Genomic DNA, 27,007 nt, shown 5'->3' with positions numbered 1-27,007 from the left:
ACCGTCGTTCTAAGCAAAATAAGGTGCATAAAAGGATTAACATCACATGCAATTCATAAGTGACATGATATGGCCATCATCACGTGCTCCTTGATCTCCATCACCAAAGCACCGGCACGATCTTCTTGTCACCGGCGCCGCACCATGATCTCCATCAACGTGTCGCCATCGGGGTTGTCGTGCTACTCATGCTATTACTACTAAAGCTACATCCTAGCAAAATAGTAAACGCATCTGCAAGCACAAACGTTAGTATAAAGACAACCCTATGGCTCCTGCCGGTTGCCGTACCATCGACGTGCAAGTCGATATTATCTATTACAACATGATCATCTCATACATCCAATATATCACATCACATCGTTGGCCATATCACATCACAAGCATACCCTGCAAAAACAAGTTAGACGTCCTCTAATTTTGTTGTTGCATGTTTTACGTGGTGACCACGGGTATCTAGTAGGATCGCATCTTACTTACGCAAACACCACAACGGAGATATATGAGTTGCTATTTAACCTCATCCAAGGACCTCCTCGGTCAAATCCGATTCAACTAAAGTTGGAGAAACCGACACTTGCCAGTCATCTTTGAGCAACGGGGTTACTCGTAGCGATGAAACCAGTCTCTCGTAAGCGTACGAGTAATGTCGGTCCAAGCCGCTTCAATCCAACAATACCGCGGAATCAAGAAAAGACTAAGGAGGGCAGCAAAACACACATCACCGCCCACAAAAACTTTTGTGTTCTACTCGAGAAGACATCTACGCATGAACCTAGCTCATGATGCCACTGTTGGGGAACGTCGCATGGGAAACAAAAATTTTCCTACGCGCACGAAGACCTATCATGGTGATGTCCATCTACGAGAAGGGATGAGTGATCTACGTACCCTTGTAGACCGTACAGCAGAAGCGTTAGTGAACGCGGTTGATGTAGTGGAACGTCCTCACGTCCCTCGATCCTCCCCGCGAACTATCCCGCGATCAGTCCCACGATCTAGTGTCGAACGGACGGCACCTCCGCGTTCAGCACACGTACAGCTCGACGATGATCTCGGCCTTCTTGATCCAGCAAGAGAGACGGAGAGGTAGAAGAGAGTCTCCGGCAGCGTGACGGCGCTCCGCTGGTTGGTGGTGACCTTGTCTCAGCAGGGCTCCGCCCGAGCTCCGCAGAAACGCGATCTAGAGGAAAAACTGTGGAGGTATGTGGTCGGGCTGCCGTGGAAAAGTCGTCTCAAATCAGCCCTAAAACCTTCGTATATATAGGTGGGAGAGGGGGGGCCTTGCCTTGGGGCTGAAGGAGCCCCAAGGGGGTCGGCCGAGCCAAGGGGGGAAGGTCTCCCCCCCAAACCGAGTTGGACTTGGTTTGGTGGGTGGGAGTCCTTCCTTCCCTTCCCACCTCCTTTTTTTTTCTTTATCTTTGATTTTTTCTTCCAATGAGCATAGGGACCTTTTGGGCTCTCCCACCAGCCCACTAAGGGCTGGTGCGCCACCCTCAAGACCTATGGGCTTCCCCGGGGTGGGTTGCCCCCCCGGTGAACTCCCGGAACCCATTCGTCATTCCCGGTAACTCCGAAAACCTTCCGGTAATCAAATGAGGTCATCATATATATCAATCTTCGTTTCCGGACCATTTCGGAAACCCTCGTGACGTCCGTGATCTCATCCGGGACTCCGAACAACATTCGGTAACCAACCATATAACTCAAATACGCATAAAACAACGTCGAACCTTAAGTGTGCAGACCCTGCGGGTTCGAGAACTATGTAGACATGACCCGAGAGACTGCTTGGTCAATATCCAGTAGCGGGACCTGGATGCCCATATTGGATCCTACATATTCTACGAAGATCTTATCGTTTGAACCTCAGTGCCAAGGATTCATATAATCCCGTATGTCATTCCCTTTGTCCTTCGGTATGTTACTTGCCCGAGATTCGATCGTCAGTATCCACATACCTATTTAAATCTCGTTTACCGGCAAGTCTCTTTACTCGTTCCGTAATACAAGATCCCCCAACTTACACTAAGTCACATTGCTTGCATGGCTTGTGTGTGATGTTGTATTAACGAGTGGGCCCCCGAGATACCTCTCCGTCACACGGAGCGACAAATCCCAGTCTTGATCCATACTAACTCAACTAACACCTTCGGAGATACCTGTAGAGCATCTTTATAGTCACCCAGTTACGTTGCGACGTTTGATACACACAAAGTATTCCTCCGGTGTCAGTGAGTTATATGATCTCATGGTCATAGGAACAAATACTTGACACGCAGAAAACAGTAGCAACAAAATGACACGATCAACATGCTACGTCTATTAGTTTGGGTCTAGTCCATCACGTGATTCTCCTAATGACGTGATCTAGTTATCAAGCAACAACACCTTGTTCATAATCAGAAGACAGTGACTATCTTTGATCAACTGGCTAGCCAACTAGAGGCTTGCTAGGGACAATGTTTTGTCTATGTATCCACACACGTAAATGAGTCTTCATTCAATACAATTATAGCATGGATAATAAATGATTATCTTGATACAAGAATTATAATAATAACTATATTTATTATTGCCTCTAGGGCATAATTCCAACATACATTGCATTGATGAATTGGAGCTAGTCCTGTATCACCCTATGTTATGACTGTTGCATGATGAATGCCATCTGACATAATCCATCATTGATCCATTGCCTACGAGCTTTCCATATATTGATCTTTGCCAAGTTACTTTTCCGTTGCTATTGTTTCAGTCACTACAAAACTGCTACTGCTACGTTTGCTACCGTTACCGTTACTTCAATACTACTTTGCTACTAAATACTTTGCCGTAGATATTAAGTCTTTCAGGTGTGGTTGAATTGACAACTCAGTTGTTAATAGTCGAGAATATTTTTTGGCTCCCCTTGTGTCGATCAGCCATGGCTTCCCTTGCCCTTCCTGGAGCCCTTGTCGTCCTTCTCGCTGAAGTACCGGTCGAAGACACAATACTGATCGAGCCGGATTTGCTCGTCATCGGAGCTGTCCTCGCCTTCGCTCACCTCTTCCTCCTCCTTTGATGGCAGTTCGACCATTTCATGGACCGCCGATTCTGCTCTCGGGCGAGGGCGCGTGTGTTCTCGGGCCGTCGTTTCTTCAAAATGCGGGTGTGGATGGCTTTCTCCTCTACGTCCGCCCGCGCCACCGCATCAGCTGCCCGTGTCGCCGCCATTTCCTCCTCGAGACACGCCTTAGCGACCCTTATCCTCTTCTTTTCACAACGAGCATCCCGTTCCCAGTGTGACTCGAAGTCTACTAGACCGGTGATGGGGAAGGGGAGATTCCCCCGACGGGACCTCGATGATCCCGCCCGAGAGGAACCGAGCGCCCATTGAGCAGACACTACGAAGTTGCGTCGGACAGATCCTACCGTTGGCCGGGGCTGTCCTCGCAGGAGCGACAGAGCCATCGCCTCCTCCAACCCACAGGGGACGACCCCCCAGTCGATGGATCCGGACTGATCAGGGTCAGATCTGCTGCCCTCCATGTCGGAGATCGCCGGAGGTGAGCTAAGGTAGATGATGAGAGTGGAGTGAAGTGGCTAGGATTTGGTCTGGCGAGCGGATGAGGACGAATATATATGAGATCGATGCGGGCTAGTGTGGGCCAGACGGGCGTGCCCGGGCGCCCCCATATCCGTTCTATACTTGGACTGGATATGAGTGATGCCGATAAGCCCGGACGTTTGAGGCCGGTTCGAGAGGCTCAACTAGATCGAAATTGCGTGACTCGTTAGTGCCCGGGCGGCCTGTCCGGCATTTGAGGAGGTATGAAGGATCCGGTTGTAGATGCTATTAAGTGTCCCACATTTTTTAGCAAATAATTATAATGTTTTCTTTAGAAGTCAACAAATGCTTACCAAATATAATTCTAGATTTTTTCTATAGAAGTCCACAAATGCTTATCAAATACCAGTATAATCCTAGTGTTTTCTTTGGAAGTCAACAATGCTTATTACCAAAGATAATTCTAATGGTTTCCTTGGCAAGTCAATAAATGCTTACCAAACTCAACTTTTCCTTTGGAAGTCCGACAAATGCATATCAAACACCCGTAATGTCAATGAAATATTTACGTCCCGCTGCGACGCAAGGGCAATTATCCGGTAAAATCAGATCGGAGCCGAGGGTGTATATCGCCCGCAAAAATAATCAATAACATTAGTTTTTTTTTTGACGGGACAATAACATTAGTTTTTTTTTTTTGAGATAGACAATAACATTAGTTGTCGGTGCATATCTCGTGCTGTGACAATAACATCCCGCACCGTCGAATCGCCGGAGATGGAAGCCCTCCAAATGTGGTTGCCAGTAGGAGCGGACACGTTTCCCCGTTTTCCGTCCCGTTTGCACTCCCCCCCGAACGTACGCCAGCCCGGGGGCTGTAAAGCTTACCGTTTGCGACGCGCATCCAGCCCGCGATTTGGGTCTATACACAACCGACCCCGTGTCCCGGCGCGGCCACGCACGCCTACTACGCCCCTCCCCTCCCCTCCCTAGCCAAGGCCAAGCCAGCTAGCCCCCACCCCCACCCCCACCCCCACCCCCCTCCTCCCTCCCTCCCTCCCTCCCATCGGATCCGAACCCCATACCGAAAAAACCGGGCCGGAGAGAGAAATCGAAGGCGCGGTCGGGAAACTGAGCAGAGCTCGCCCCGGTCGCTCGCTCGCTCGCTCGCTCGGAACGAAACCCTAACCCTAGCCCCGCCCCGCCGGAGGCCCCCTCCCCCGGCGATGCGCCCCTCCCCCGCATGACCGCCCGGGGCATGGCCGGCGCCGAGGGCTCGCCGGAGGGCCCGGCCCTCGGCGGCGTCGACCCCTTCGAGCAGGCCAGGAAGGCGCTGTCCCTGCGGACCCCGTTCGAGGGCGAGGAGACGGCGTCCAGGGCGCCCACCCTGCCCGCGCGCCTCGTCAGCTGGTCGGGCCCCAGCGACCGCCGCAAGAAGCACAAGAAGCTCGAGCTCCCCGACGCGGCCGCCGAGGAGCGCCCCCCGCAGCTCAACGCCGCGCCCTCCTCCGGGAAGAAGGGCGCCTGGGACCACTTCGAGGCCTATTTCCGGCCGGTCACCATGGGCGACGTCGAAATGTTGGCCCCCAAGCCCCCCTTCGGCCACGGGGGGCTCGACCCGTGCCTCGCCATCCCTTTCCTCGGCACCGCCGGGGAGTTGCTGAGCCAGGGCGAGACGTTCGACGTCGCCGTGGCCGAGACCAGCTCCTACCTGGGCGTGGGCGGCGAAGAGGTCGTCAGCAACAAGGAGCGCAGCGGGCAGAGCGTGGATTATGTCAGCAACTTGAGTGCCGAGCAGGGCATACATGATGTGGTCGTGCAGCAGCTGCTCACCACCGGAGAGCGCGGCGAGCAGAGCATCGAGCAGCGCTTACACGATGCTGTTGTCAAGCGGGAGTGGCCAATGGAAGTGGAGCAAGGCAGCAGCAGCGGCGGCACCGCGTCGCCGTCATGCACAGGGGAGGCAGGCACATCGCTCAATTGGCTGCTAGGAGCAAGGCAGCGAGTTGTGCTCACTTCTGAGAGGCCAAACAAGAAGAGGAAGCTCATAGGCGTGGATGCTGGGTTAGAGCAGCTTGTGCTGCTTCCACGCTCGGGAGCTCAGGCTGGGACAATGTGCGACGTTTGCTGTTTGGGAGAGACTGACGTGGCGTCCAATAGGATGCTTTGCTGTAACAACTGTAAGGTTTCCGTGCACCAGTGGTGCTATGGTTTGCATCTTGTGCCAGATGGCCTGTGGTTGTGCACTTGGTGCAGGTATGTGGAGTCCACAGGGTGCTCACTGAAGAAAGATGCAACCCTTTCAATGCCTTGTTTGCTATGCCCAAAGGAGAAAGGGGCCCTAAAACCTGTAATAGGGGAACCTAGTCGAGCTGCGGATGGAGGCAACCTAAAATTCGCACACCTGTTTTGTACTCTTTGGAGGCCAGAGGCTCTTGTGGAGGACATGGACTCAATGGAGCCTATTACCAATGTCGGATGGGTGCAAGAGAATCAGAGGAAACTGGTGTGTAACATTTGCAAGGTTAAGCATGGTGCATGCGTTCGATGCAGCCATGGTATGTACTTTTTACTCCTTGTTTCCATTATCACATTTTGAGCTTTGATTGACTACATATAATTCGTAAGGTTATGAGACCATATGTTCTGCAGAATATTGCTTGAGAACTGCAGTCTTGTGTTATATCATTATATTCAGCGATACTATCAACTTCCTGTACAATTTACAAATCCAAATAGGTAGTTCTTCCTTCCCTTTTTTTGAAGCGTACTGTATGCCACAAGCCCACTTTTTTTGAATGGTATGACACAAGCTACGTCAGTTTTGGTATCTAGTTTTTCCTTATTTGATACCCCCTCTGTTTAACTAAAACCATGACAAGTATTTTGGAATGGAGGGAGTACTTGACAACATGCATTTATTCGGTTTTTCAACTCCACATGTTACTTCTGCAATGCAATATATTCAACAAATTTTGTCCTCCTATTCAAACAAAAAGGTATGCAATACTTTCACCCGTGCCTGACAAGGTAATTTTTTAAAATTAGGTGTAGAATGCTATTTGCAGTCAAGCATAATAATCCGTATTCTGCTGTACCAGGCAGGGGCATTAAAATGCTTTATAGAATAGTGATCTAGCAATAGGCCTCGTGATACTTGATTTGGCTTGTATCTCTTCCGTGTATTGCTATCCTTTCTCCTATGTGGAGTGAGAAACTGCTGTAGTAATATTTTGTAATAAGACCATTAGGACAGGGTGCCACCTTCATCATCCATCTAAAATGGTGCATTATGCGTGACTGCTATTTTTCCCGTGAAATATTGTTTTCACCCGGGTGCTACTTTTCAAAAAGCCAGCATCACTTTCAGCACTTGTAGTGCTCGAGTGGATGCAGCCTCTTAGTAAGGTTTTCCTTGACTTAAGTGGTTTCCTGTGGTACTTTGGTATTGTCTTGTGTTAATTGACTTGCTTGTCTAAGTAAACAAAGATGTTCTCTGTTATTTTCTCATGGCCACATGAAGGAATCTTGTTTTACGTTGATTGATTGGCTATGTGATTGACACTTATTTCATTATGATGCTGTTATTGTCTCGTGTTGATTGACTTGCTTGCCCAATTAACCAACAATGTTTTGTGTGTTATTTTCTGATGGCTGAAATATTCTCTTAGATATCGCAATGCCCTGATCTCTTTTTGATATATGCTATTTTTGTAAAATGGCTGCTCAAAATAGAGTAAGCATTGAATTATGTCCTAAATATGTGCCCTAAAAGCTGTTCATATGTGATACATTATATGAAAAGAACCATGTTCTGTGTGAGTTATCTTTGTTATTCCCTCAATTTTTGTGCCATTTATAATTAGTGCCATCTATGATATATATAGCCATGCTAAAGAATTATTAGTTTTTGGTTACTATCCAGTCGTGCAGAGTTTTACCCACTTTTGCATGTTGTTAATGGTAAGCTCCATGTGGTTCAGGGGCATGCCGGACAGCCTTTCATCCTATATGTGCACGAGAGTCCAAGCACCAAATGGAGATATGGGGAAAATCTGGACTTCCTAATGTGAGATCATTATCTTCTGGCAGCTGCCACAACCTCATGTAGATTGCTGCAGTTCATTTTTCATGTTTGTTTGTTCTGCAGGTTGAGCTGAGAGCGTTTTGCTCAAAGCATTCTTCAGTTGGATATGCGAACTCTGTAGAGAAAGGTAATAATGCATCTGAGCAGAAACCTACAGAAGTGAGGCTGAACGATGCAAATCTCGGCAGTGGAAAGATACCAAAACTGAGATTCACACGCAAGAAAAAGGACAGATCCTTGAACCATGAAACCATTAGCTTTAACCCTGATAACCTTATCAAAGTAGAGACGATGGAGCATGGTGCTTTGCCCTATAAAGTTAGAAATTTAAATACTCAAGCAACTCGAAATATGGAAATTGATACTGATCATCTCTCAGCTGGTGAGAATCTTATGAGAAACTCTGGTGATATTGCTATGGTGCTTAAAAAGGTAACCGGCTAACTGCTCCTGATTCGGAATCCAATCATTACTTAGGCATGTACTGCTGAGCCTTTGCCAATTTTTTTTCATGCCTACTGTATTTGCAGTTAATCGACAGAGGGAATGTTAGCGTGAGTGATATAGCATCCGAAGTGGGTATTTCTCCAGCATCCTTGGAAGCTGCTCTCGTGGTACTTTCGATGTAGCTTATGCCTAGTATTACAAATTTATTTCCAAGCTATTTTGCTAATTCTCTCATTCTCAGGGTGAAACTACGACCTTTTCCCATGGGTTGAAGTTGAAAATCATCAAGTGGCTTCAAAAATCTGCACATATACTAGCTGTTCAAGCAATCACTCTTAAAGGGAGCTCAGAGGTGGTGCAAGATAACAAACTAGATGGGTCTGACAGTACAGATAGTGTGAATGTGAAGAGTTCATTAGTCCCAGAGGACAAAGGAGCTACATTTGAGATGTCAGATTCTGCTGTACCAAAACCCTCATCACCAAGATCTAAAGATAACAACAAGATTCTTGAAGAAGAGAAGGCAATACGTGCAACTGGAACTACTTTGGAAAATGGAAAAAAGAACGTGGTTAAAGGAAGTCCTGATCATGAGTATTTTCTTGCTGAAGATCTTGCAAAAGAATACACTGGAAATTTGTCCCTAGTTGGAGGCAAGGATACTTCAAAGGAAGTGGACAAAAAATTGGTAAGAAAAACATACTATTGAGTATTCTGTGAAGCTTTGTTTGTTTCTTGTTTCTGAACTGGTGCGAAGCATGAAATATCAGTGTGTAGACGATAGTTTTCTTTGATTTATTTTCCTGCATAAAGGGCCAAGTGAGCATACACCTTCATTGACAATGTTTCTGCACCCATATCTGCTTTCCTGCGAGCTTTAGGGTGTTGGAAAAAGTATAAAATGGAAATAAGGGAAATTTTATCTGTTGTGTTCCTTTGAGGGGAGGATATCCTTAGTTGCTCTGATGGTATTTCTTTTAAGTTCCACAAGGCCAAGTGGCCAAGGTGATATGTGTGTATGCTGTTTGCGGTGAACACTAATTATGTAGGATTGCAGGACCTATTCCGTGCTAAATGGTAGATGAGTTTTCTGTTAGCGTTCACAAATGGATTGCCCCTTAATGTAACAGACTCCCCACACTTCCGCCACTCATTAGTAAGTGAATGGAATCTTCAGCTTTCTTGTCTCTTCCTGCTGAGCGTTCGTTTTTGAGGTGTCTTCTTAATCTTTACCTCAAAAAGTTCAACTGAGATGATAGCTAACCGGTGGCATTTAGATTCAGTTCTGTCATCATCGTTTGTGTCTCCCTATTCTGGTTAGGTTGTGACCTCCAGGTTACCTTTGCTTAGTAGGCTGTGCTGTCATTATTTACGGTCTTAAGGAAATGTACTTTAAATTTGGATGCAGTTTTGATTCCCATCCTTGTGACAGATATCGAACAACATCTCTGGCAATAAAGTATTTGATACTTCCATGGAGATACCAAATAAACTTCAAGGTAAAAATCTTTTGTTCGACCAGTACTCCAGAGTTATCACTGCCTTTCGCATGACCTCTAGGCTCTAGAGAGCATTTTAGCTGCTTGCTGTTTTATCCTTCTGTTCTCTTCTCTATTAGCCACTGAATGTGAGTTTTCTTTTGGTTAAATTGTTCATTCACGAAACCAAATTAGACAAAGCAAAACAAACATTTCAACAAAGATTACCAGTTAGATGTCTTATATACGGTGTGACCCAGTCTGAGAGGCAGCCTGAAAAGAACTTCACTTAGTGCTGCACAAGCTCTAAATGCTCTTTGTTTCAGTTTGTCTGCTTCTATTATAAGGAAGTGGCTGCAAACTTTGTGAATTTTCCAAGCTTGCATGGGGATCCTTATTTTCTGTGTTGAAGTGTTTCATTGGTTGCAAATTTCAAGTATGCATTACTCATATTACTTTTTGTTATAATTTTGAATTATATTAGATATCTCCACTCGTAAGTGGAACTGGGTTACAACTTACAAGTTCACCTTTATTATTCCTTGCAATGATGCAATGCAATGCAATGGTCGTGACAGTGCTGTTCTACATTTATCGATTGTGAGCGTTTGAAGGATATTGCTGGTGTCTTCTTAATTTTTTCTTGTATTGGAGAAGACCAGTTCTTCCCCATCGTTACTACCATGCAAGAAACCTTTCGTTAATAACGTTTTGGTAAATGTTCTCTTTGTGAGGCACAGTGTGCTTTACTAGCTAGATCAACTCATTCTAGGGCCAGTTTGAGTTTGTTATTCTGTGCTGAATTATTTAGTAGTGTTTTCCATTCTAGTAAGATTTCACTGTTATGACCCCAAAAAAGAAACTTTCAACTACTTGCATCCATTCCTCTAAACTAGGACCCAGTCTTATAAGAGCACCCAGTCTTTAGACGTAATCTGCCTCTAAACTAGGACCCACACCTTGCATCCATTCCTGTCAGAAAACTCTAATGGATGGAGGCACCTGTTGCCTAAAAACTGGACCTGGTGACCAAGTAAATACCTTTTGAAAACAGTGATTACTTTGTGAAGCCGTTGTGATAACAAATGAGCAACACTTTGTATTTTAATTAAATCTTTCAGTTAAAGTCATAGCTAGTCATTTGCAAGATTAATTTAATGATTTCATTTCTTTTGCGGTCTCAAAGTGCTGCATAACAAAAATAGGTGAAATTGAAGGCATTGCATGTTAAATGCGGTGATATTGCTGAATTTGAAATTGTACCATTGTAAGCTAGCTCCTGTAAAATTTAGGTGAGTTGGAAGTTTTAGTTGTAACTTGTAAAGCTTCATCTTTCTTCCTACTTCTAAGTGGTATTTTATTTCCTTTTATGGGTCCAACTGATCTGATACATGGAACATAATAAATACGGGTGAAATGAAACATACAGGGAGAAGGTATAGAAATCCTCAAATCAATATAGAAATCCCTTTCACAAACAGGATTTCCGTATGGAAGTTCTCAAAGCATTGCTTATTTTATGGATTTTTGTTTTGTTTCTGCCACTCTAGTTTTTACCAATTTTCCTTATGCCACTCTAGATTTTGACATTTCACTTTTGCCACCCTTAGCTTTTGACAATTATCACAATTGCCATTCTGTGGCAAAAGCAAAATAATTTTATTTCGCTTTTGGCACTCTTAGATTTGGACAATGTATCACAATTGCCACTCTGAAAATTTTGTTTATACCACAAAATGGCAATTGTGATAATTGTCAAAAGCTAAGAGTGGCAAAAATGAAATGTCAAAATCTAGAGTGGCATAAGGAAAATTGCAAAAGCTAGAATGGCATAAACAAAATGTTCCTGACCTAGATGTGAAAGTTAACTCTTATTCACGCAGAAAGGACTGTTTATATACGCATTACAGTATTTTCTTTTTAAATATATGTTCTACAGCATTTCACAAATTATTTACATAATTATTCACGTAATTGTGTGGTATCGTTCTAGTTTTTACAATATGTTATGAACAGGTACATCACTTGGAAGGAAAAGTAACAACTTGACAGACGCTGAACTTAGCTCGGAAGTGGAGGAATGTGTATCTTCATTGGATAAAACCACTTCTTGGGGTGATAATGCTAAACATGGGTCAGATTCAGTTGAAAATGGCATATGCAATCATCATGATTGTAATATGGATCACGTTCATGGACAGCCTTTCTTCAAGTAAATAACCCAACTAATTGTGTATTGACGTATTCTGCTGTGGTTTCTTCTAACCATCTTCTTTCTTTACTTTGAAACCACTTCGTTCCTCCTATTTTGCTCAGGTTGTTGAACCCTATTTTGCTTCATGCAGCTTTGATGATTCGCATTCTTACATTCATCCATTTATCAAGACAAAGATTGCTCATCTATGGAACCATGCTGTTAAGCAGAACAAACAGACACAGTATCATCCTGGTAAATTCTTAGTACCTTCTCTAAATAAATATTTTCTCTATATTTTTGGCATCTTAATATTTTAATGATATTTTACTTTCAATGCTCTAACTGAATCTATTTTTCCTTGGTCGAATATTATTAGAAGAGCAATTATGCTCTTCCGATGAGAAAAGGCCTGAGGATTCCTCAGTAGAACTTACAGAAACAACAGGAATTGACGTGACAGATCAACTTTCTAAGGCAAAAGCTCTGGGAATCCTTGATCATTCGCCTGATGATGAAGTAGAAGCAGAAATGTTGTTCTTACAAGCTAGGCTGCTTGACAATGCTATGGTTCTGAAGCACAGATACGGTGAGATTTCTTCTGTTAATATATTATTTGTATCTGTTACTTTTCTGGTGGCGTTTTTTCCAGAATAATAAAACCTTGTTGATTCCTTTGTTGCTCATTTTACGTCAATGGCCTTATTGTGTCAACACTGTCAGCCCTAATATAATGAAGCTGCCGTTTCTTCATTTTTCTGAATCAGTATACACTTGAATCTTGCAGAAGATTTAATAGTAAAGGTTGTCCAGAATCTTTCTTGCGAGTTGGATGTTTTCAGTAAAAGAAAATGGGACTTCATCCGTGTCAATCAGTTTCTTCGTGACGTTAGAGAAGCTAAGAAACGTGGCAGGAAAGAGAAGAGACATAAAGAAGCCCAGGCTGTACTAGCAGAAGCTGCAGCTGCTGTCGCAGCCTCCTCACGTAACTCCACTGTGAGAAAAGATGCAACTGATGTAGTCCCTCAAGAGGTTTTTTGCTGTACTTTTTTTTAGATGTTCTTTTTGAGAGAAGTCCATATTACCCCCCTAAACATTTGTTGGAGTTCAGATTACAACCCTCAGTTTTAATGCCGTTCAAAATACACTCTTAAACTCTTAAAACAGTTCAGTTTACAACCCTTCCCAGTTTGAGGCGGTTTTGACCCTAGTATTGCCAGGTCAACATGCCCATGTCAGCTTCCTCTCTCTTGTTCCCACTGCATCCCTTTTGTTTGTCTCCCATGTGGAGCAACTGTCAGATCTCGGCCCCTTGATTCGGGCGGTGTGCGTGAGGCTGCTAATTTCGTACGAGTTCCGACGGTGTTAGAACGCGTACGGCTACCCAATGGCCAACTCGAGGAAGCCACATCTCACAGTTCCAGAGATGGAGTCTCAATCCACCCGGTGGCCTCGCGTCCTGAACTATCATGGTGATTTGTGAGCACTTTGGTGATCCTGTCTAGTGTCCAGATCGTTCTGTTTTTTGAATCTTTCCAGTACTTTGATGCTGTGAGATCTGGCTTCGTCATTGGATCATACATGAGCTTGGGGAAAAAAGATACATGTTGATCAAGCTGCACTGCAGCTATTTGATGGAATGCCAGACCTGCGATGTTTCGTAGCGATGCCCATGAGCTTGCTACAAAGTCATTTGATTTGATTCCTCCCTCCCGATTTCTCCAAATTCTTTCTTTCACTTCCTCTTGTGCTTTTCTTGTACAATGGAAGCATACAGATTGTTTTTTCACTTTCCTTTTCCAGTTCTCCTTCTTTTTGCTGTTCATGCTTCTAGTTGTATTTGGTCTGCCGCCAGACGTGCACTGGCTGGCTACCGGTTCCAGCATAGGATTAACTCTGCTATTTCTCCCATGGTGAGGGGCTCAGTAAGATGCGACACACACACACACTGGTGAGAGGCGTGGGTGGCGGCTCAGTCCTATTCGCTCAGGAAGAGAAGAAAAAGTAGGAAGGGGATTGGGACAGAGAGGAAAAACAAGAGTTGGGCAGGGGGTGGAGCTTCTCTTCGACGCCGTTGTGGCTGTCACCAATGATGACGACCGCAGCGCCCAGCAGGTGGCTTCTTTCGCAGGACGAGAGGGAAGAGAGAAGTAGCGAGTTCTTTTTAAGGAGAGAGTTTAGTGACGTGGAAACGCTGATGTCGCACCACGGAAGACAAAACCGGAGAACAAAACCACCTCAAGCAGGATAGGGTTGTAATCTAAACGGTTTTCATAGTTGGGGGTTGTATTTTGAACGGTATTTAAATTGAGGGTTGTAATCCAAACTTCAACACAAATTTAGGGGGGTAATATGGACTACTCTCAATATTTTTGAGAGCCTATGTATCTTATCTCTTGTGCACTTGTAGAGTCCTCCAAAATTTGGTGCTGGATCTTCAAGAGTTGCCCAGCGGACTCCTTCATTACCACGGCCCAAGGATTCGTCAAAGCCATCCAACAGCAAAGTTTCACCAGTTACTAACTTCGGCATTTTTCATATGCCAATTTACTCAAAAGAAAATGCACTCTACTGTGATGTATGCTTGCGGGGTGAAACTGTGTTGAACCGAATATCTGTCTGCTCCGGATGCAAGGTGCTTTGGATTCTATTGATTTTGAGGTATTATGCTCCATTGTGTTATATTAACTTTGACCTGTTCAGCAGGCTGCTGTCCACATAGATTGCTATAAATATCTAGAGATATGCATTGGCCGCTGGAAATGTGAACTTTGTGAAGATATTTCACCAGAAGCTGCTAGCTTTAGTGATCAATCTGACAGCAATGACACAAAATTATCTCTGGTGCGATGTGTTCTTTGCCATGGAACATCTGGTGCTTTTAGAAAGACTATAGATGGGCAGTGGACTCATGCCTTCTGTGCTGAGGTACTTAAATTATTGTCACCTTCTGTTTTCATATGAGGTTGAGTTCTAATTTTTTTTTCTAATATTTTCCTAGTGGTTGTTGGAGACGAAGTACATGAGAGGACAAGATGATCCAGTGAGCGGAGTGGTACTCTTCTCTGTCCAGCATTGCAGTTTTTTCTAGCTTACCTTTACAGGAATAGATGGACCTCCTCTGTTAATTTTGTTGCCCATATAATCAAAATGTGTTCATTTTCAGGAATAAATATAACACCTCTTTGATTTTACTGTCCATATAGTTATTAGAAGCTGTTGTTATTCGTTAATGTTATCATCTCTTGTTATGCTACATCATTTTAATATTTAGCTACTTAATGGTATATCTATCAGGAAACCCTTGTAAAGGAGAAAGATACTTGTTGTGTCTGCACCAGCAAGGTTGGTGTGTGTCTCAAGGTAAATAATCAGCTGTCCCTGCTTATGTAAGTTAGAGCATGAATAGATCACATACTTAAGAGTTTTGACAAGTTTCTCTCCCTATTATGCAGTGCAACAGTGAGGATTGCCACACCACTTTTCATCCTTCTTGTGCTAGGGATGCTGGGTTCTACATGAACACTAAAGGATCTGGGACTCTGTTGCAACACAAGGCATACTGTGGCAAACACAGCAGTGAGCAGAAAGAGGTAAGTGCAGCATCAAGACTATTTTGGAGCAATGGGTTTCTTTCATTTGTCCCTACAAACAAGCTAACTATTCACCTTCTATCCTGCAAATAAATGTGCTACTATAACAGTAAGTGAACTTGGTTCCCTGCCGCACATGTATAGCAAATTGATAGCTTAAATATAGAGTTAGATTTTTACCATAATGAGGTAAAATAATGTGCACTGGCAAGGGTTAGTATAATTACAGATCCAATTTGCAGCATATTCTTTGATTTATTGATGCATATTTTTCCTGGCCGGCATGGATCAAGGGGGGCATATTTGTTAGTTTTTCCTGTGCTTGGTACAGTTATCTTCAGTATCTTATTTTGCTCTTCAAAATTCACGCAGACTGATGCCTGGAAGTACTGGCCCGAGGAAGTCAATAGCTTGAAAAGGACGAGGGTAAGTAATAATGCCTGTTACATATTATTGGCTGTCAAGTAAATTTGGATGAACACTGAACCTATCAATAATTAGGTATCAAACAGAAGCTTCTTTTGGAAAGGATTTTATTGTGCGTTGATTGTTGCTTGGCATAACTTCCTAACATCATATTAGTGAGCTGGATGCAGTAACTAGATTCTTGTTTTGATCTTAGTAATCACTGATAATCTGAACAATCAACCTTACTAGTACTAGTAGCAGTTGGTGCTTCATGTTGAGCATGGAAGCACCATGCACCCACCATTTTCATTTTTATCTCTTATCACGGAGTGCTGCTGAAAGATAACTGAGTACATATTAACTTATTAAGTGGTGAGATGCACCTGCTAGCTCAAGTTATGGTGGTGCACACTAGATGCTCGTAGCTAACCACCTTTTTTGTGTTCTACATGGTTCTTTCAGATTGTTGCACTAGCCTTGCTTGCCAGGCATATATGTTTATGATACAAGACATTTCTAGAGATTGTCTTTGACTACTTGAGGCATTATTATATTATTTGCAGGTTGAGTTGGAGAAGTTCCGCCTCTTGTGTGAGAGGGTAATCAAGAGAGAGAAGGTGAAGGTATGTCTGGCCGTCAATTGTACTTCTCCTGTGGTGCCTTGAAAACTGAAGTACATCTTGAAGCTACATCTATTTTTTTGTATCAGTCACTTTCCTTTTTCCTTGCAAGAATAGATGGAAGTAATATTTGAATATTAACCTATGAAACAGCATATGCCATTTCAGTCTGGTGTTTTCTTCGATTTACTTCATGATGGTGTTGTTTCGGAATTTACAGAATGGTAGTGTTATGGGCTAAAGAGGTAATCGAGCCATGCTTAGCAGATGTCTTTATCGGTCATCAGCAATTAGGAATCACAGAAGGTTATCAGGTTATACAAGATCGATTTAGAGTTTATTTCTTGTGGGACAAGCTGAGTCACACCTATACGAAGATCCATTGTGCAACTCGTCGTATCAAGCAATGAAATAAACAAAACTTCTCTGGGCCTCGGAGCCTTTCGTCGATGTTAGGAACCCACATCATTGACCTGTTACCGGATTATTGAGGATGAGTTCCCTATCTCCAGTATTCGGGCCTTACCACACCCAAATTACCTCGCTGTGGCCGATATCAGATTACGGATAGGCAAACCACGCTGTTCTGAAGAAGGATCTCACGGCCCTGCAGCAAAGCACCGCCACCATCTCCAACTAATGCACCTCCGCCGTCACCACCAAATATGTTCCCACACCACCTGCTGCCACCTCCGCTACAGCCACAGGCCACAGCAACCACGTCCACATCCAAGATGCCAATCTCATGAACGGTTTTCCAGCAACGGCTGGTACATCCATTTGCCAAATTCATTTCTGTCCCCACAGAAGCCACCAGTGTGGAGCCTTCTGCCCCTGCTTTGGCTCGCCTCTTCGCAGATTTCTGTTCTGGCATCACGCACCACACCCATTAACCTCCCCTGCCCCAGTACCCTTACCACTGGATCGACATCCGCTGATCGCCATGAAGTTTCATGCACCAACCAGTATAGAACCAAAAGTCCAAACTGATGGAGAAGGTCAGGCAATCCACATATAGTTCAACACTCTCTTGCAAGTGTGTAGATAAGGCCTAAACATGGATAGAGAAGTGCAAGCAATTTTTTAAATTTGAATTGCCAAAGCTGAACCTGAACCCAAGACCTCTTGGCTCTGGTATTATATTAAGATTCATGCACCAACCAGTAGAACCAAAAATATGAGATTATGGAGAAGGTTGGACATTGCCACACAAGTGGTCGCCATCCCCAAGTGTGCCTGCTAGACCACACAAGGTACTTGCCTGATCAACACGGACATTGCAATGGTCTCCGCGGGCCTCCACACGCTTGTTAGGTGTGGTTGATGACGGTGTCTGCTCCATGGAATGCATACACCCATACACCCAGGAGAGAAGCAGATTAAGCAGGAGCTTCATCTCGTGCTCCAGCTACCTGCGGAGAGGGGCTTGCTGCTTCGCCCATGGACTCATTCCTCATCTCCAGCTGTTCCAACCATAGTTGCCTGATTCTGAGTTCACTAGGTTCGCGATTCGGATTTGTGGTTTTCAGTTTGTCATTTCTGAAAAGAGTTGTCCCTTTACAGTTTGCCCCTTTCTTCTTTTAGCAAGTCTGGGTCTTCTGTGTACAGAAATACATGATCATTTAAGTGGTTGATGATCTACGTAGTGAGAAAGTATGTTATATACGAGTTTGTGAATCGAAATCGCCCAATGCGTGGATTCTTCCTCCAATTCGTATTCGTGGTTCGTGATTTGTCACTTCCGAGAAGGAGCAAACTGAAAAAGAACATGAACCTGGATCTTCCCAGGGACCTTGTCTCTTTTGTCTCTTTCGCTCCAAGTTCTTGACTCATCGCCTCGCTCTAATAATCTTCCACCACCTCTCCGATGACGGCCTGCCTGCCTTCACTTCCTTGTCGCTCCACCGAATGACGACCGCCGCTCCGGGCACTAGTAGGGGTCTCCTCACTGCAAGCGCGGTTTAATCATGGTCACTGTGATACCAAATGTTAGTTTTCCCCATGGACCGATCATATCAAAGTATCACAAACACTTGGGCACAAAATACTTTAGCCAAAGGCACCTCCTTGTATTATTTCTGTCACAAATCCATGTTACAAAACTATAGGTTGGCTGTGTTTATGTATACTCACATACGACCAAAGTTTAAAAAAGCGCTAGGTGTTAATTGTGCATTTTGCCACCACCTTGCACTTTTCTTACCAAAACGCACACTTAAGCGCTAGGCGTTTTGCTATCTCCTAGAGCCTAAAAAAGGCACCCCAGTGCACGTAGCTCCCGCTTGCGTAGGGTCCGTGGAAGGGTCCGACCACTTTGGATCTTTTGTACGCAGCCTTTCCCTACATTTCTGCAATAGGCTTTTTACAGGACTCCAACCTGTGAGCTCATGGTCACAAGGCAACAGCTTTACCGCTGCGCCAAGGCTCCCCTTCTATCGCCTAGAGCCTAGGCACACCTTTTTTAACTATGCGCACAACCAGGACAAACACCTACTCGGACACGGTATTGAATCCGAACTGGACTCAAAATTGTTTCCTTCCTAATCTGTTCGCACGTTACCTTGATCACTCCGTAAACCTAAACTAGTTTGTACTAACTCCAACATGAACTCCTAGTAATACTTGGCAACACAAATGCAAGTGCTTACTGGACTCATGTACACGGCAAAGTCCAGACCGGTTTGAACCCATCTACAAAACTGACGTAAGAAACTAACTCAAACCAAGACCATAACATGCAAGCCAGACTGACCAACACTTTCCAAATTGATCTAACCAATCAAGCTTATGCTAACATCCAGCACCACAATGCCTTCTGCCTTGTCCCCTGCCCTCTCTTCCGTCTTACCTCTCCTTTGCCAAATCAAATAACTCATCTTTCCCTCGAATTGAATATTTTTCTTCTTAACTTTTGTAAAAGAAATATCATATGCACCGTTACCCAGCTTCTGCCCCCTATGAGATCTTGATTGGTGTGCAGCCTTTCTACCTAACTATACCTTTCAGTTCTGTAGTGTATGTGTGTGGTTGGTTCAGTGCCACACAAGAGGAGGGGTATGTGTCATTTGTTCCACGTCTACTGTTTCAAAAATCCGACCTCCAATTGTTAAGCACTGAGATTGGTTGAATAATTAAATCGACGAGATTGGGCTATATTTGGGAGGTCATTCCTTCCATCTGTACTTGTTTTAAAATCTAACTTTGAACTGCCGAGTGGGATTGGTTGGATTGAGTTTGATCAGATTGGATTAATATTTGGCATAGGCAGGGAGCCTGGTAACTGCAAAAAATATATCATCAGTATTTTCTGGGCAAAAGGAGAAGTCCAGTCACATTCACCCCTGCCGTGCCTTCAATGCATATTGACATATTGTCCTATTAGGTTTTGTGTAAATGTTCATAATAGCAGAGGCCCTTTCAGTTTTAAATATTTTGCTGAAACCAGATTGCAATGATAATTTTCTATATATGCCTATTTGCCTACAATGAACTAATTTGCTGTGTTACTTGTTTTGCCAGAGAGAGACAGTTCTATGTGACCATGACATACTCGCCAAAACCAAGGATACTGTTGTTTTCTCCTACCGAACACCTGGAGCTAGTTCAGAATCTGCCACTACTTCGGTTAATAATAAATCATGCAGTGGAACCATGCAAAGATCTGATGATGTCACGGTGGATAGCAGTGTTTCTGGAAAAAATACCATCAGATTTCCCCTTAATAATAGAGATGCTGAGGGAAACACAGCTGATAGCTCAAGGACACTGATATCTTTCAAACGGAAGTTGAGTGAGAGGGGGCCACTTGCTGGTAAGCGACTTCCACAGAGATCAGTGAATGCCCTACAGAAATTGGAAGATGGAAAACAAAAAACAAAAGATAATAAGGTTTGTACTGTTTTCTTTGCAGTTGTTCAGTTATTTCTGGCACCAAGCTAACGCACAACGCATGATTTTGCAGCAGCCGGAAACCTTTCAAAAGGAGCTGGTTATGACATCTGATCAAGCTTCCACACAGAACCAACGCCTTCCAAAGGGATATGCATATGTACCCCGTGATTCTCTTTCTAAAGAGAAACCATGGAAACGAAATACACAGACCCATGAACCACAAGAGCCTGGTGGATAGGAATAGCTGAAATCCACAAAAAAATCGCATGCCTAGTGTTGTCAACTGAAAAGCACAAGCATCAAGCGGTGCTGGCCTGTGCTTTTGCTGCAAGGATTACCAAACTAATTGGAATCAAGCTGTAGAATGATGCAAACCAAACTAGTTGTGAATGAGTGTTTGGTATGAGCTGGGGTGACTTGGATGAATGGAAACATAGGTGCAATTCACCTAGCAGGGCTATACAAAGATGCCTGTCACCTGTGTATATAGATTTGTCTTTTAGAGTACAGATTTTGTAAATTTGCCTTGTACATTCCTACCTTTACAAATGCATAGTTTAGTTATGCAAAAGAGAGTGAGAATTGCCATTCCGTTTTGGCTGTAGAAGAAAATAAGGGACCTGGAAAGACTTCCGGGATGGCATTCCACCTGTGACTGGGACGCATTTGGTAATATCTAACAAGATCTGATTCATGTTATTTGTAGGAATGGAGACAGTGAAAGCAGTCTGATAGACTGGACCAGCTACTAATGTTGAGCAGGCAGTTACGGTGAGAGCCGGTATAGCACAGGCCAAGGTTGAATTGGTCCTTTTTTTGCGTTTGATTGGTACCAGGGAGTATTTATCTAGGATTAACATGATTTATGGTGTCAAGCAAGACAACAGCAAAGGGGAAGTTAACATGTCTGCCAGATTCTCAAGTTATGTGCTGGGATTCAGATATTTTGGTCTGAGACAGGTGTTTTCTGCTTGCCGTCCAGATTTGTAAAGTTTGGGTCAAATGTTGTTGGGTGGTGCTGCAAGCAACACCCACTGGCAATGTAAAAACATCTGTTCAGTTTTGTAATGGTAATTGGTGCCATTAATTGTGCTTGAGCCCTGACAGTTGGTGCCTGCTGTATGTTTCCAAGTGGTGATGGGCCTGGACACTGGAGCCAGGCATATCATGTTGTTTGTATGTATTCCTAAAGAAACGCTGATGTGGCGATTTGGCGCGGAGTCTCTTCAAAATTGTCGTTTCCCGTTTGTAGCAGTGCCAGGCTTCTGTCTGCTGTTGCATTTGGCTTCTGGGTCCTTGCTGCGTCAGATACATAGTCTCAGATACTATATGCGTGCAGATGCACTGCAAGCGCTGTTCCTGTTGCGTAGTGGTAGTATTTGGTTTGTTCCTGCTGGTGATTCACCCTTTAGCCGGTGTCTTGGGGTTGGAACAAACGACCTTGCTTTCACCACTAGGCAAAGCATGTCATCTGTGCTGTGCACTTATTTCGCCACCTCTCCCTCGTAGGAACAAGCTTTTGGTGTGCTGTTGAGACGTTTGCTTGTGGCATAAAAGCAAGCCATTCATTCACGAGCTTCCAAAAACGGGCAACTGCCTCGTGTCCTTGCCGAATCTCCTGCTGGTGAATCACGTACGGTGTCACTTGGTTTCTCTGACTACAAGCGCACACAATGGCAATGGCAAAGCTTTTGGAAGCAAGGAATACTTGCTGCCTGCAGCCCGTGGCTCCGTCGCTCTCATCGCCAAAGCGCCAAGCGGCCGGGATAGATAGATAGATAGATAGCTATAGAGCACGCACGTACCGCCGATGGAATGTCGTCCAATCCCTCCTACGTACTGTACATAGCATTGCCTCTTGATCCAGGTCCTTGGCGGCCACGCAACGCCTCTCTCCACGCGCTGTGTCCACGACCACGAGAGCAGCCGCGAGCTGCCTACTGTACATCAGTGCATGATGACAGGAGCACCGTGTGGGCTCTGTAATGAACGCGCGCGCGTGGTAAAACTGGTTTTTCGCATAGCTTAATTCCCAGCTGCATCTGACAGGCCGGGGTAAACTGTCCGTCATGTCACGTCAGCCGTGTCTCTCTCTGTGAGGCGGCCTGGCGGGCGGTATGAACACGCGCGCATTTCTTTCTTCCGGTGATTCCGACGGCGCGATGCATGATATGCCCGACCGGTCGGTAACGTTGTTGGCCGACGATCGGCGACGGGTCCCGTCGCTTGTCGTCCTAGGTTCGCAATGCAACTTGGTGGCCGGATCGACACGGTTTGTTCAATCGACCGGTTCAATCGAGACGACGGATAGATGGGACGGCCGCCGTGCTCCGCCGGGCACAAGAGCAGGCCTGTGGCGCCATGCATTCTCCCGCTTGCAAGCTAGTAGGAGTGGCAGCCAGGCGCTAGCTCGAGATTTTGCTGACACGCAGTCTGAATGGACCGTTGCTGAATTTCTACCACACGGTGTTGCAGATTACTACATGGAACGGAGTTACTGCTTCGCTCGCACGGCATCCGCAGCTTCTGCATGTTACATGCATGCATGCATGCATGCACGCACTTGTGTGGTCATCGTCACGCTGTCTTGTACACTATGGCCGCGAACGCGCCACGATGTCGGCCGATGGTGTTGTTTCTTGTAGGTCAAGTACAAGAATGAGTCGGACCCGAAAAGAGGAGCGATCGATTGGGCCGGAAAAAGAGTTCCCGCGGGCACACCAAGTTGATTGAAAAAAGAAAAGAAAAGTTGATTGATCATCGGTCGTGCGACGTCGCCTCCGGCTTTTTATCGTGGCGGTCGAGCTCCACGGATGGATCGCTTTTCACCCGGCGAGAGAGCGAAGCCAGTGCCAAAGCAGACACTTCGTGAACAAAGCGAGTAACAAAACTCAAAATTCATCTTGGTGGCACGCGCAAACTCATGACCTAATTAAAGTACGTTTAACTTAAGTGCCACCCAAACCAAGCCAGTGGTGAAGTACGTACGTACGTACATGCCGTGCAAAGGTTTGCACGGCTATCTACTCATCAAGAGCCGACGGACGGCATCTATGCGCGAGCTAGCAAAGGGAGCGGTCGTGCCCACGTGTTGGTGCAGGTAAATCATACCCTTTTTTTTTTGTTTTTTGCGGAAGGTAAGTCATACCCATTTTTTTTGCGGAAGGTAAATCATACCCATTTAATGTCATTTTTAATCTAACTAAAGTTAAATCCATTATTTCTTTCATTCAAAATCAATTAAAGTTCAATACATAAGCATGGGTTTAAACCCAATACAAACTATGAGTTTGCGTCAACGTACATATGATTGCATAGATGGACATGTTAAGAAGCAAATGAGATAGAAAAGACATAAATGCATCTACAACAGTTTGGAAATAAAATTATCCTTAAGATACATTCAACACACAACAAAAGACAAAAAGGGCTAAAAACTCACTGCCAAGTTTACTAAAACCAAATTGCTTGCCAAAGCACAAGCAGACACTTTCGATTTTCATGTGATGTTTTTTCATAATACATAATTATATAGTGCATTACAGTATGCACGTGGATCAAAGATACTCGTTATCCGTCGTCGTTGATTATTGCACATAACTAATTTCTAGAAATCGGATTGGACCCATAGTTTATATTCGCTAGTAACCAAACTGTTTGAACTCATGACCAACTATATCCAAACTGATTTCTCCACATACCCAAACTAAAACCAGACTAAAAAAACTCAGCCAAATAAAACCTGAACCAATCAAATCCAAAGTAAAAAACCGAACCGTTACATCCGGTTTTTCAATAACCATTCTCAGGTTTAGACACAGGCCCCTTGGCCAGCGAGGGAGCACACGCGTACCGAGCACGACTCGTACGCGTGTGTCGGGCCTCGGGCGTCCGTCTCGATGGCTGTCACGGGCGCGACGGCGCGAGGGTGACCGCGATGTTGGCGCGCGCAGGTACCGCGCCCATCCACCGCCGTCTATGTTGTTGTGGCAGTATCATCGCTCGTGCCTAGCTCGATCATCCCATCATATAATTCGTGGTACTTTATCTATACCTAAATAATCGTTGTTGAAGAAAATTAATCTATTTTTTTAACAACAATTATTTAGGTACGAGTATGTATTGACACCGGCCCGACGTTGCATGCGCTCGGGCGTGGAACCACGTACGCAACCGTTCAGTCCGGCCCGGGGGCCGATGACCGGCGGATGAGTAAAGTCTGTTTTAAACCTTGAAGTTGTAGAGCTCGTCGTAAATGAACCCTCACCTTTAAATCCGTGAAGTTTATACCTTGTACTTAGGTCAATCTCAACCCGAAACCTGTCTATACCAGTTTGCCATCCAAGAAACCAATTATCCCGTCCGGGATCAGTCTAATGTCACTGACTTGACTGGTCCACATGTTATATTTCTTTTTCCGAAAAACCGCGGCCAGCTGCATGTCATACCGCGGTGCACCTGTCCGTCGAGCCCTCGGCATGCACCTGTCCATCGAGTCGTCGCGGTTGAGACGAGGCCCTCGTGGCCGGCTGTAGTAGGTAATGGGGAGGACACGCTTCAACGCAGATACGTGCATGCCGTCGAGCTCGACCCATCTGACCATCCCTGCATTCTCTAATTATGTCCACGAGAGCTCCATGGTAGCTCCTCTGTCGATCCCCTCCTTTTCCCCTTCGGTTCGTCGCCGTTTGTCATCGTCCCCAATCTCCTGCATACGTGTGCGTGCGTGTTGCTGTTGCCGCTACTGCGCTCTCGTCTGCCGCAATGCCGCTGCTCTGGCCGAGCCCGTGCAGCCCCGTGCCTGCTGCTGTCGCCGCCTCCCGCTGCTGTTGCGTGGCTGCATGCATACTGCTGCTTGCTAGATATACTGCTGCCGCTGCCTTGCGTGCCTACTTGCTGTTGCTGGCTGCTCCTAGCTACAACTACTGCTCAACCTGTGTGCCGCTGCTACCTGCTGGAGGATGGATCTAACATGTAGGGTAAGGATGTAAGTGAGAGGTAGACTTTTATCCCAAACGGGATGTATCTTTTCCCGGTGTGCCAAACAGGACAAGGGTTGAGATTGACCGGGATCAGTGAATATAGGGTACAAACTTCAGGGATTTAAAGATGAGGGTTCATTTACGACGAGCTCTACAACCTCAAGGTTTAAAACAGACTTTGCTCCTCCCCGACGGATCGAGGTGAGATGCCAGTGACGACTGAGTGCGGCTGGCCACTGCCTGGCCCTAACCTTGACCGTGTGGTCGTGGCCGTTCGAGCGTACAACGGCCGGTTTAATTTAGTTCTAACTGATATGGTCGCCTGTCTGTGTGCAAAGAGCGTCGGGAAGTGGCAGGCCCCAGCGAAGCCCGTTACTGCAAGCTTTTATCTAGAGTTCTAGAATATTATATTTTCGTGGTTAATTAGGACATAGGAAAGCTCAGCACCAACCTTAACTAATCAGCTAATTGCATAAGGATATTCTATCGTCTATGAAAGGTAAGTTGGGCACCTTTATGACAAAGTAAGCTAAGCTTGTTCCGATGAGGATCCGACCTCACACCGTTTAGCAACGGTGCAGGTTGTGCTACCACTAGAGCATAATTAATAGTATAGTTAGCTGTTAGTCATAATTCTTAATAGACACGCACGTCTCCCTCCCTCCCTCCCAACCCTAGCCGCCTCCCCCTCCCCCTCCCTTCCTCGCCGCCGCCTGAGGCAGCCGTTGGGCAAGCCCAGGGCACCAAGGATGGTGGCGGCGGGGCCTAGGCTGCCCCGCCTCTGCGTGGGGTGCCCCGGATCTGGAGCGACGGCTTCATTGACGAGGCACGACAGGCTAGCAGCCGTGCGGGCGGTGGATCTGACGTCTCGGTCGCGCGGGCGGCGGGATCGGGTGGTCATTGGCGTCCGGCGGCGGCTTCTGCGGTGGCCTGTGCGCGCAATCTGGCGCCTCCCCTCCTCCCCTGTTCGGCGTGCGGGCCAGCCTGGTCGGACAGCGCTTCCTTGGGTCGTCGGTTTTGTACATGAGGCGCTGTTTGTGGCGGGGATCTAGTTCGGGCGAAATCTCTGGTCGGCCATGGTTGGCCGCGTCGACGGCGATGCCTGAGGGCGCCGTTCCCCTCCTTGGAGGCGTCAGTATGGACCGATCCCCTCACTTTCCCTTCCCCTAGGTCTCCCGGGCGAAAGTCTTAACTTTGTTGGGTGGCGGCGGCGCTCATGCCGCCGTTCCCTTCTTGAAGGAGCCGGTTTGGGAACCTTGGGGCTGGGTGGCGCTTGTGGGTGGTGGGCGACGACGGTGGTGCGGCCCTATCCTAGCATGGATCCCCGTCCGTTGCTTGTAGATGGACTCGCGTAGGTGGAGGTCGTCGTTTGGCGTCATGGTGGCGTCGATGGTGGAGACACCTGCCAAGTCTGGTACCTCAATCTGATCTAAAGATGGACCAGTGGAAGATGGCGGCGACAACACACGTGAGTGTATCAGACCGGTTTGTGCCCCGGACCCGGTATGTGGCTCGATCAGGGTCTTCAGCTTTAGATGTTAGGCTTAGGTGAGAGGTCTGGGTATTTGGTCCGGCTTGCACCCCTTCATCATATGGATAAGAGTAGCGACGGATGTTGCCAAGATGACGGATTCACGTTTATTGTTGTTCTGTTTTGTAAGGTCCTCGAGAATAATCAATAATATGGCCGCATGCATCTTCCAGATGCAGAGGCCGGGGGTCATCCTCCTTTTCTAAAAGAAGTTTTCATCTATAAC

General features: G+C 45.7%; 1 protein-coding gene across 4 annotated transcripts; it reads left to right on the top strand.

The window, feature by feature from the left end:
- The first annotated feature begins 4,628 nt into the window (after positions 1-4,628).
- Positions 4,629-21,365, top strand: LOC123402848. Of its 4 annotated transcripts, none has more exons than XM_045096809.1 (19): positions 4,629-6,108; positions 7,534-7,619; positions 7,701-8,069; positions 8,168-8,251; positions 8,326-8,772; positions 9,517-9,583; positions 11,579-11,774; positions 11,908-12,011; positions 12,136-12,345; positions 12,544-12,752; positions 14,167-14,391; positions 14,460-14,684; positions 14,758-14,811; positions 15,054-15,119; positions 15,212-15,349; positions 15,722-15,775; positions 16,321-16,380; positions 19,897-20,265; positions 20,339-21,365. In XM_045096809.1, exons 1-19 carry the CDS (start codon positions 4,794-4,796, stop codon positions 20,504-20,506), a joined length of 4,446 nt encoding a protein of 1,481 aa, XP_044952744.1. In that variant the 5' UTR covers positions 4,629-4,793; the 3' UTR covers positions 20,507-21,365. The 4 variants fall into 4 exon arrangements, with proteins under 4 accessions (XP_044952744.1, XP_044952742.1, XP_044952743.1 ...); XM_045096807.1 differs by having other exon boundaries at positions 12,544-12,788; positions 14,463-14,684; XM_045096808.1 differs by having other exon boundaries at positions 12,544-12,788; positions 20,342-21,365.
- Positions 21,366-27,007: the final 5,642 nt, after the last annotated feature.

Source organism: Hordeum vulgare, chromosome 6H (genome assembly GCF_904849725.1).
Source record: "Hordeum vulgare subsp. vulgare chromosome 6H, MorexV3_pseudomolecules_assembly, whole genome shotgun sequence".
Taxonomy (NCBI): Eukaryota; Viridiplantae; Streptophyta; class Magnoliopsida; order Poales; family Poaceae; genus Hordeum; species Hordeum vulgare.
The sequence above is the reverse complement of the archived record's forward strand: the minus strand, read 5'-3'. Positions and strand labels throughout refer to the sequence as shown.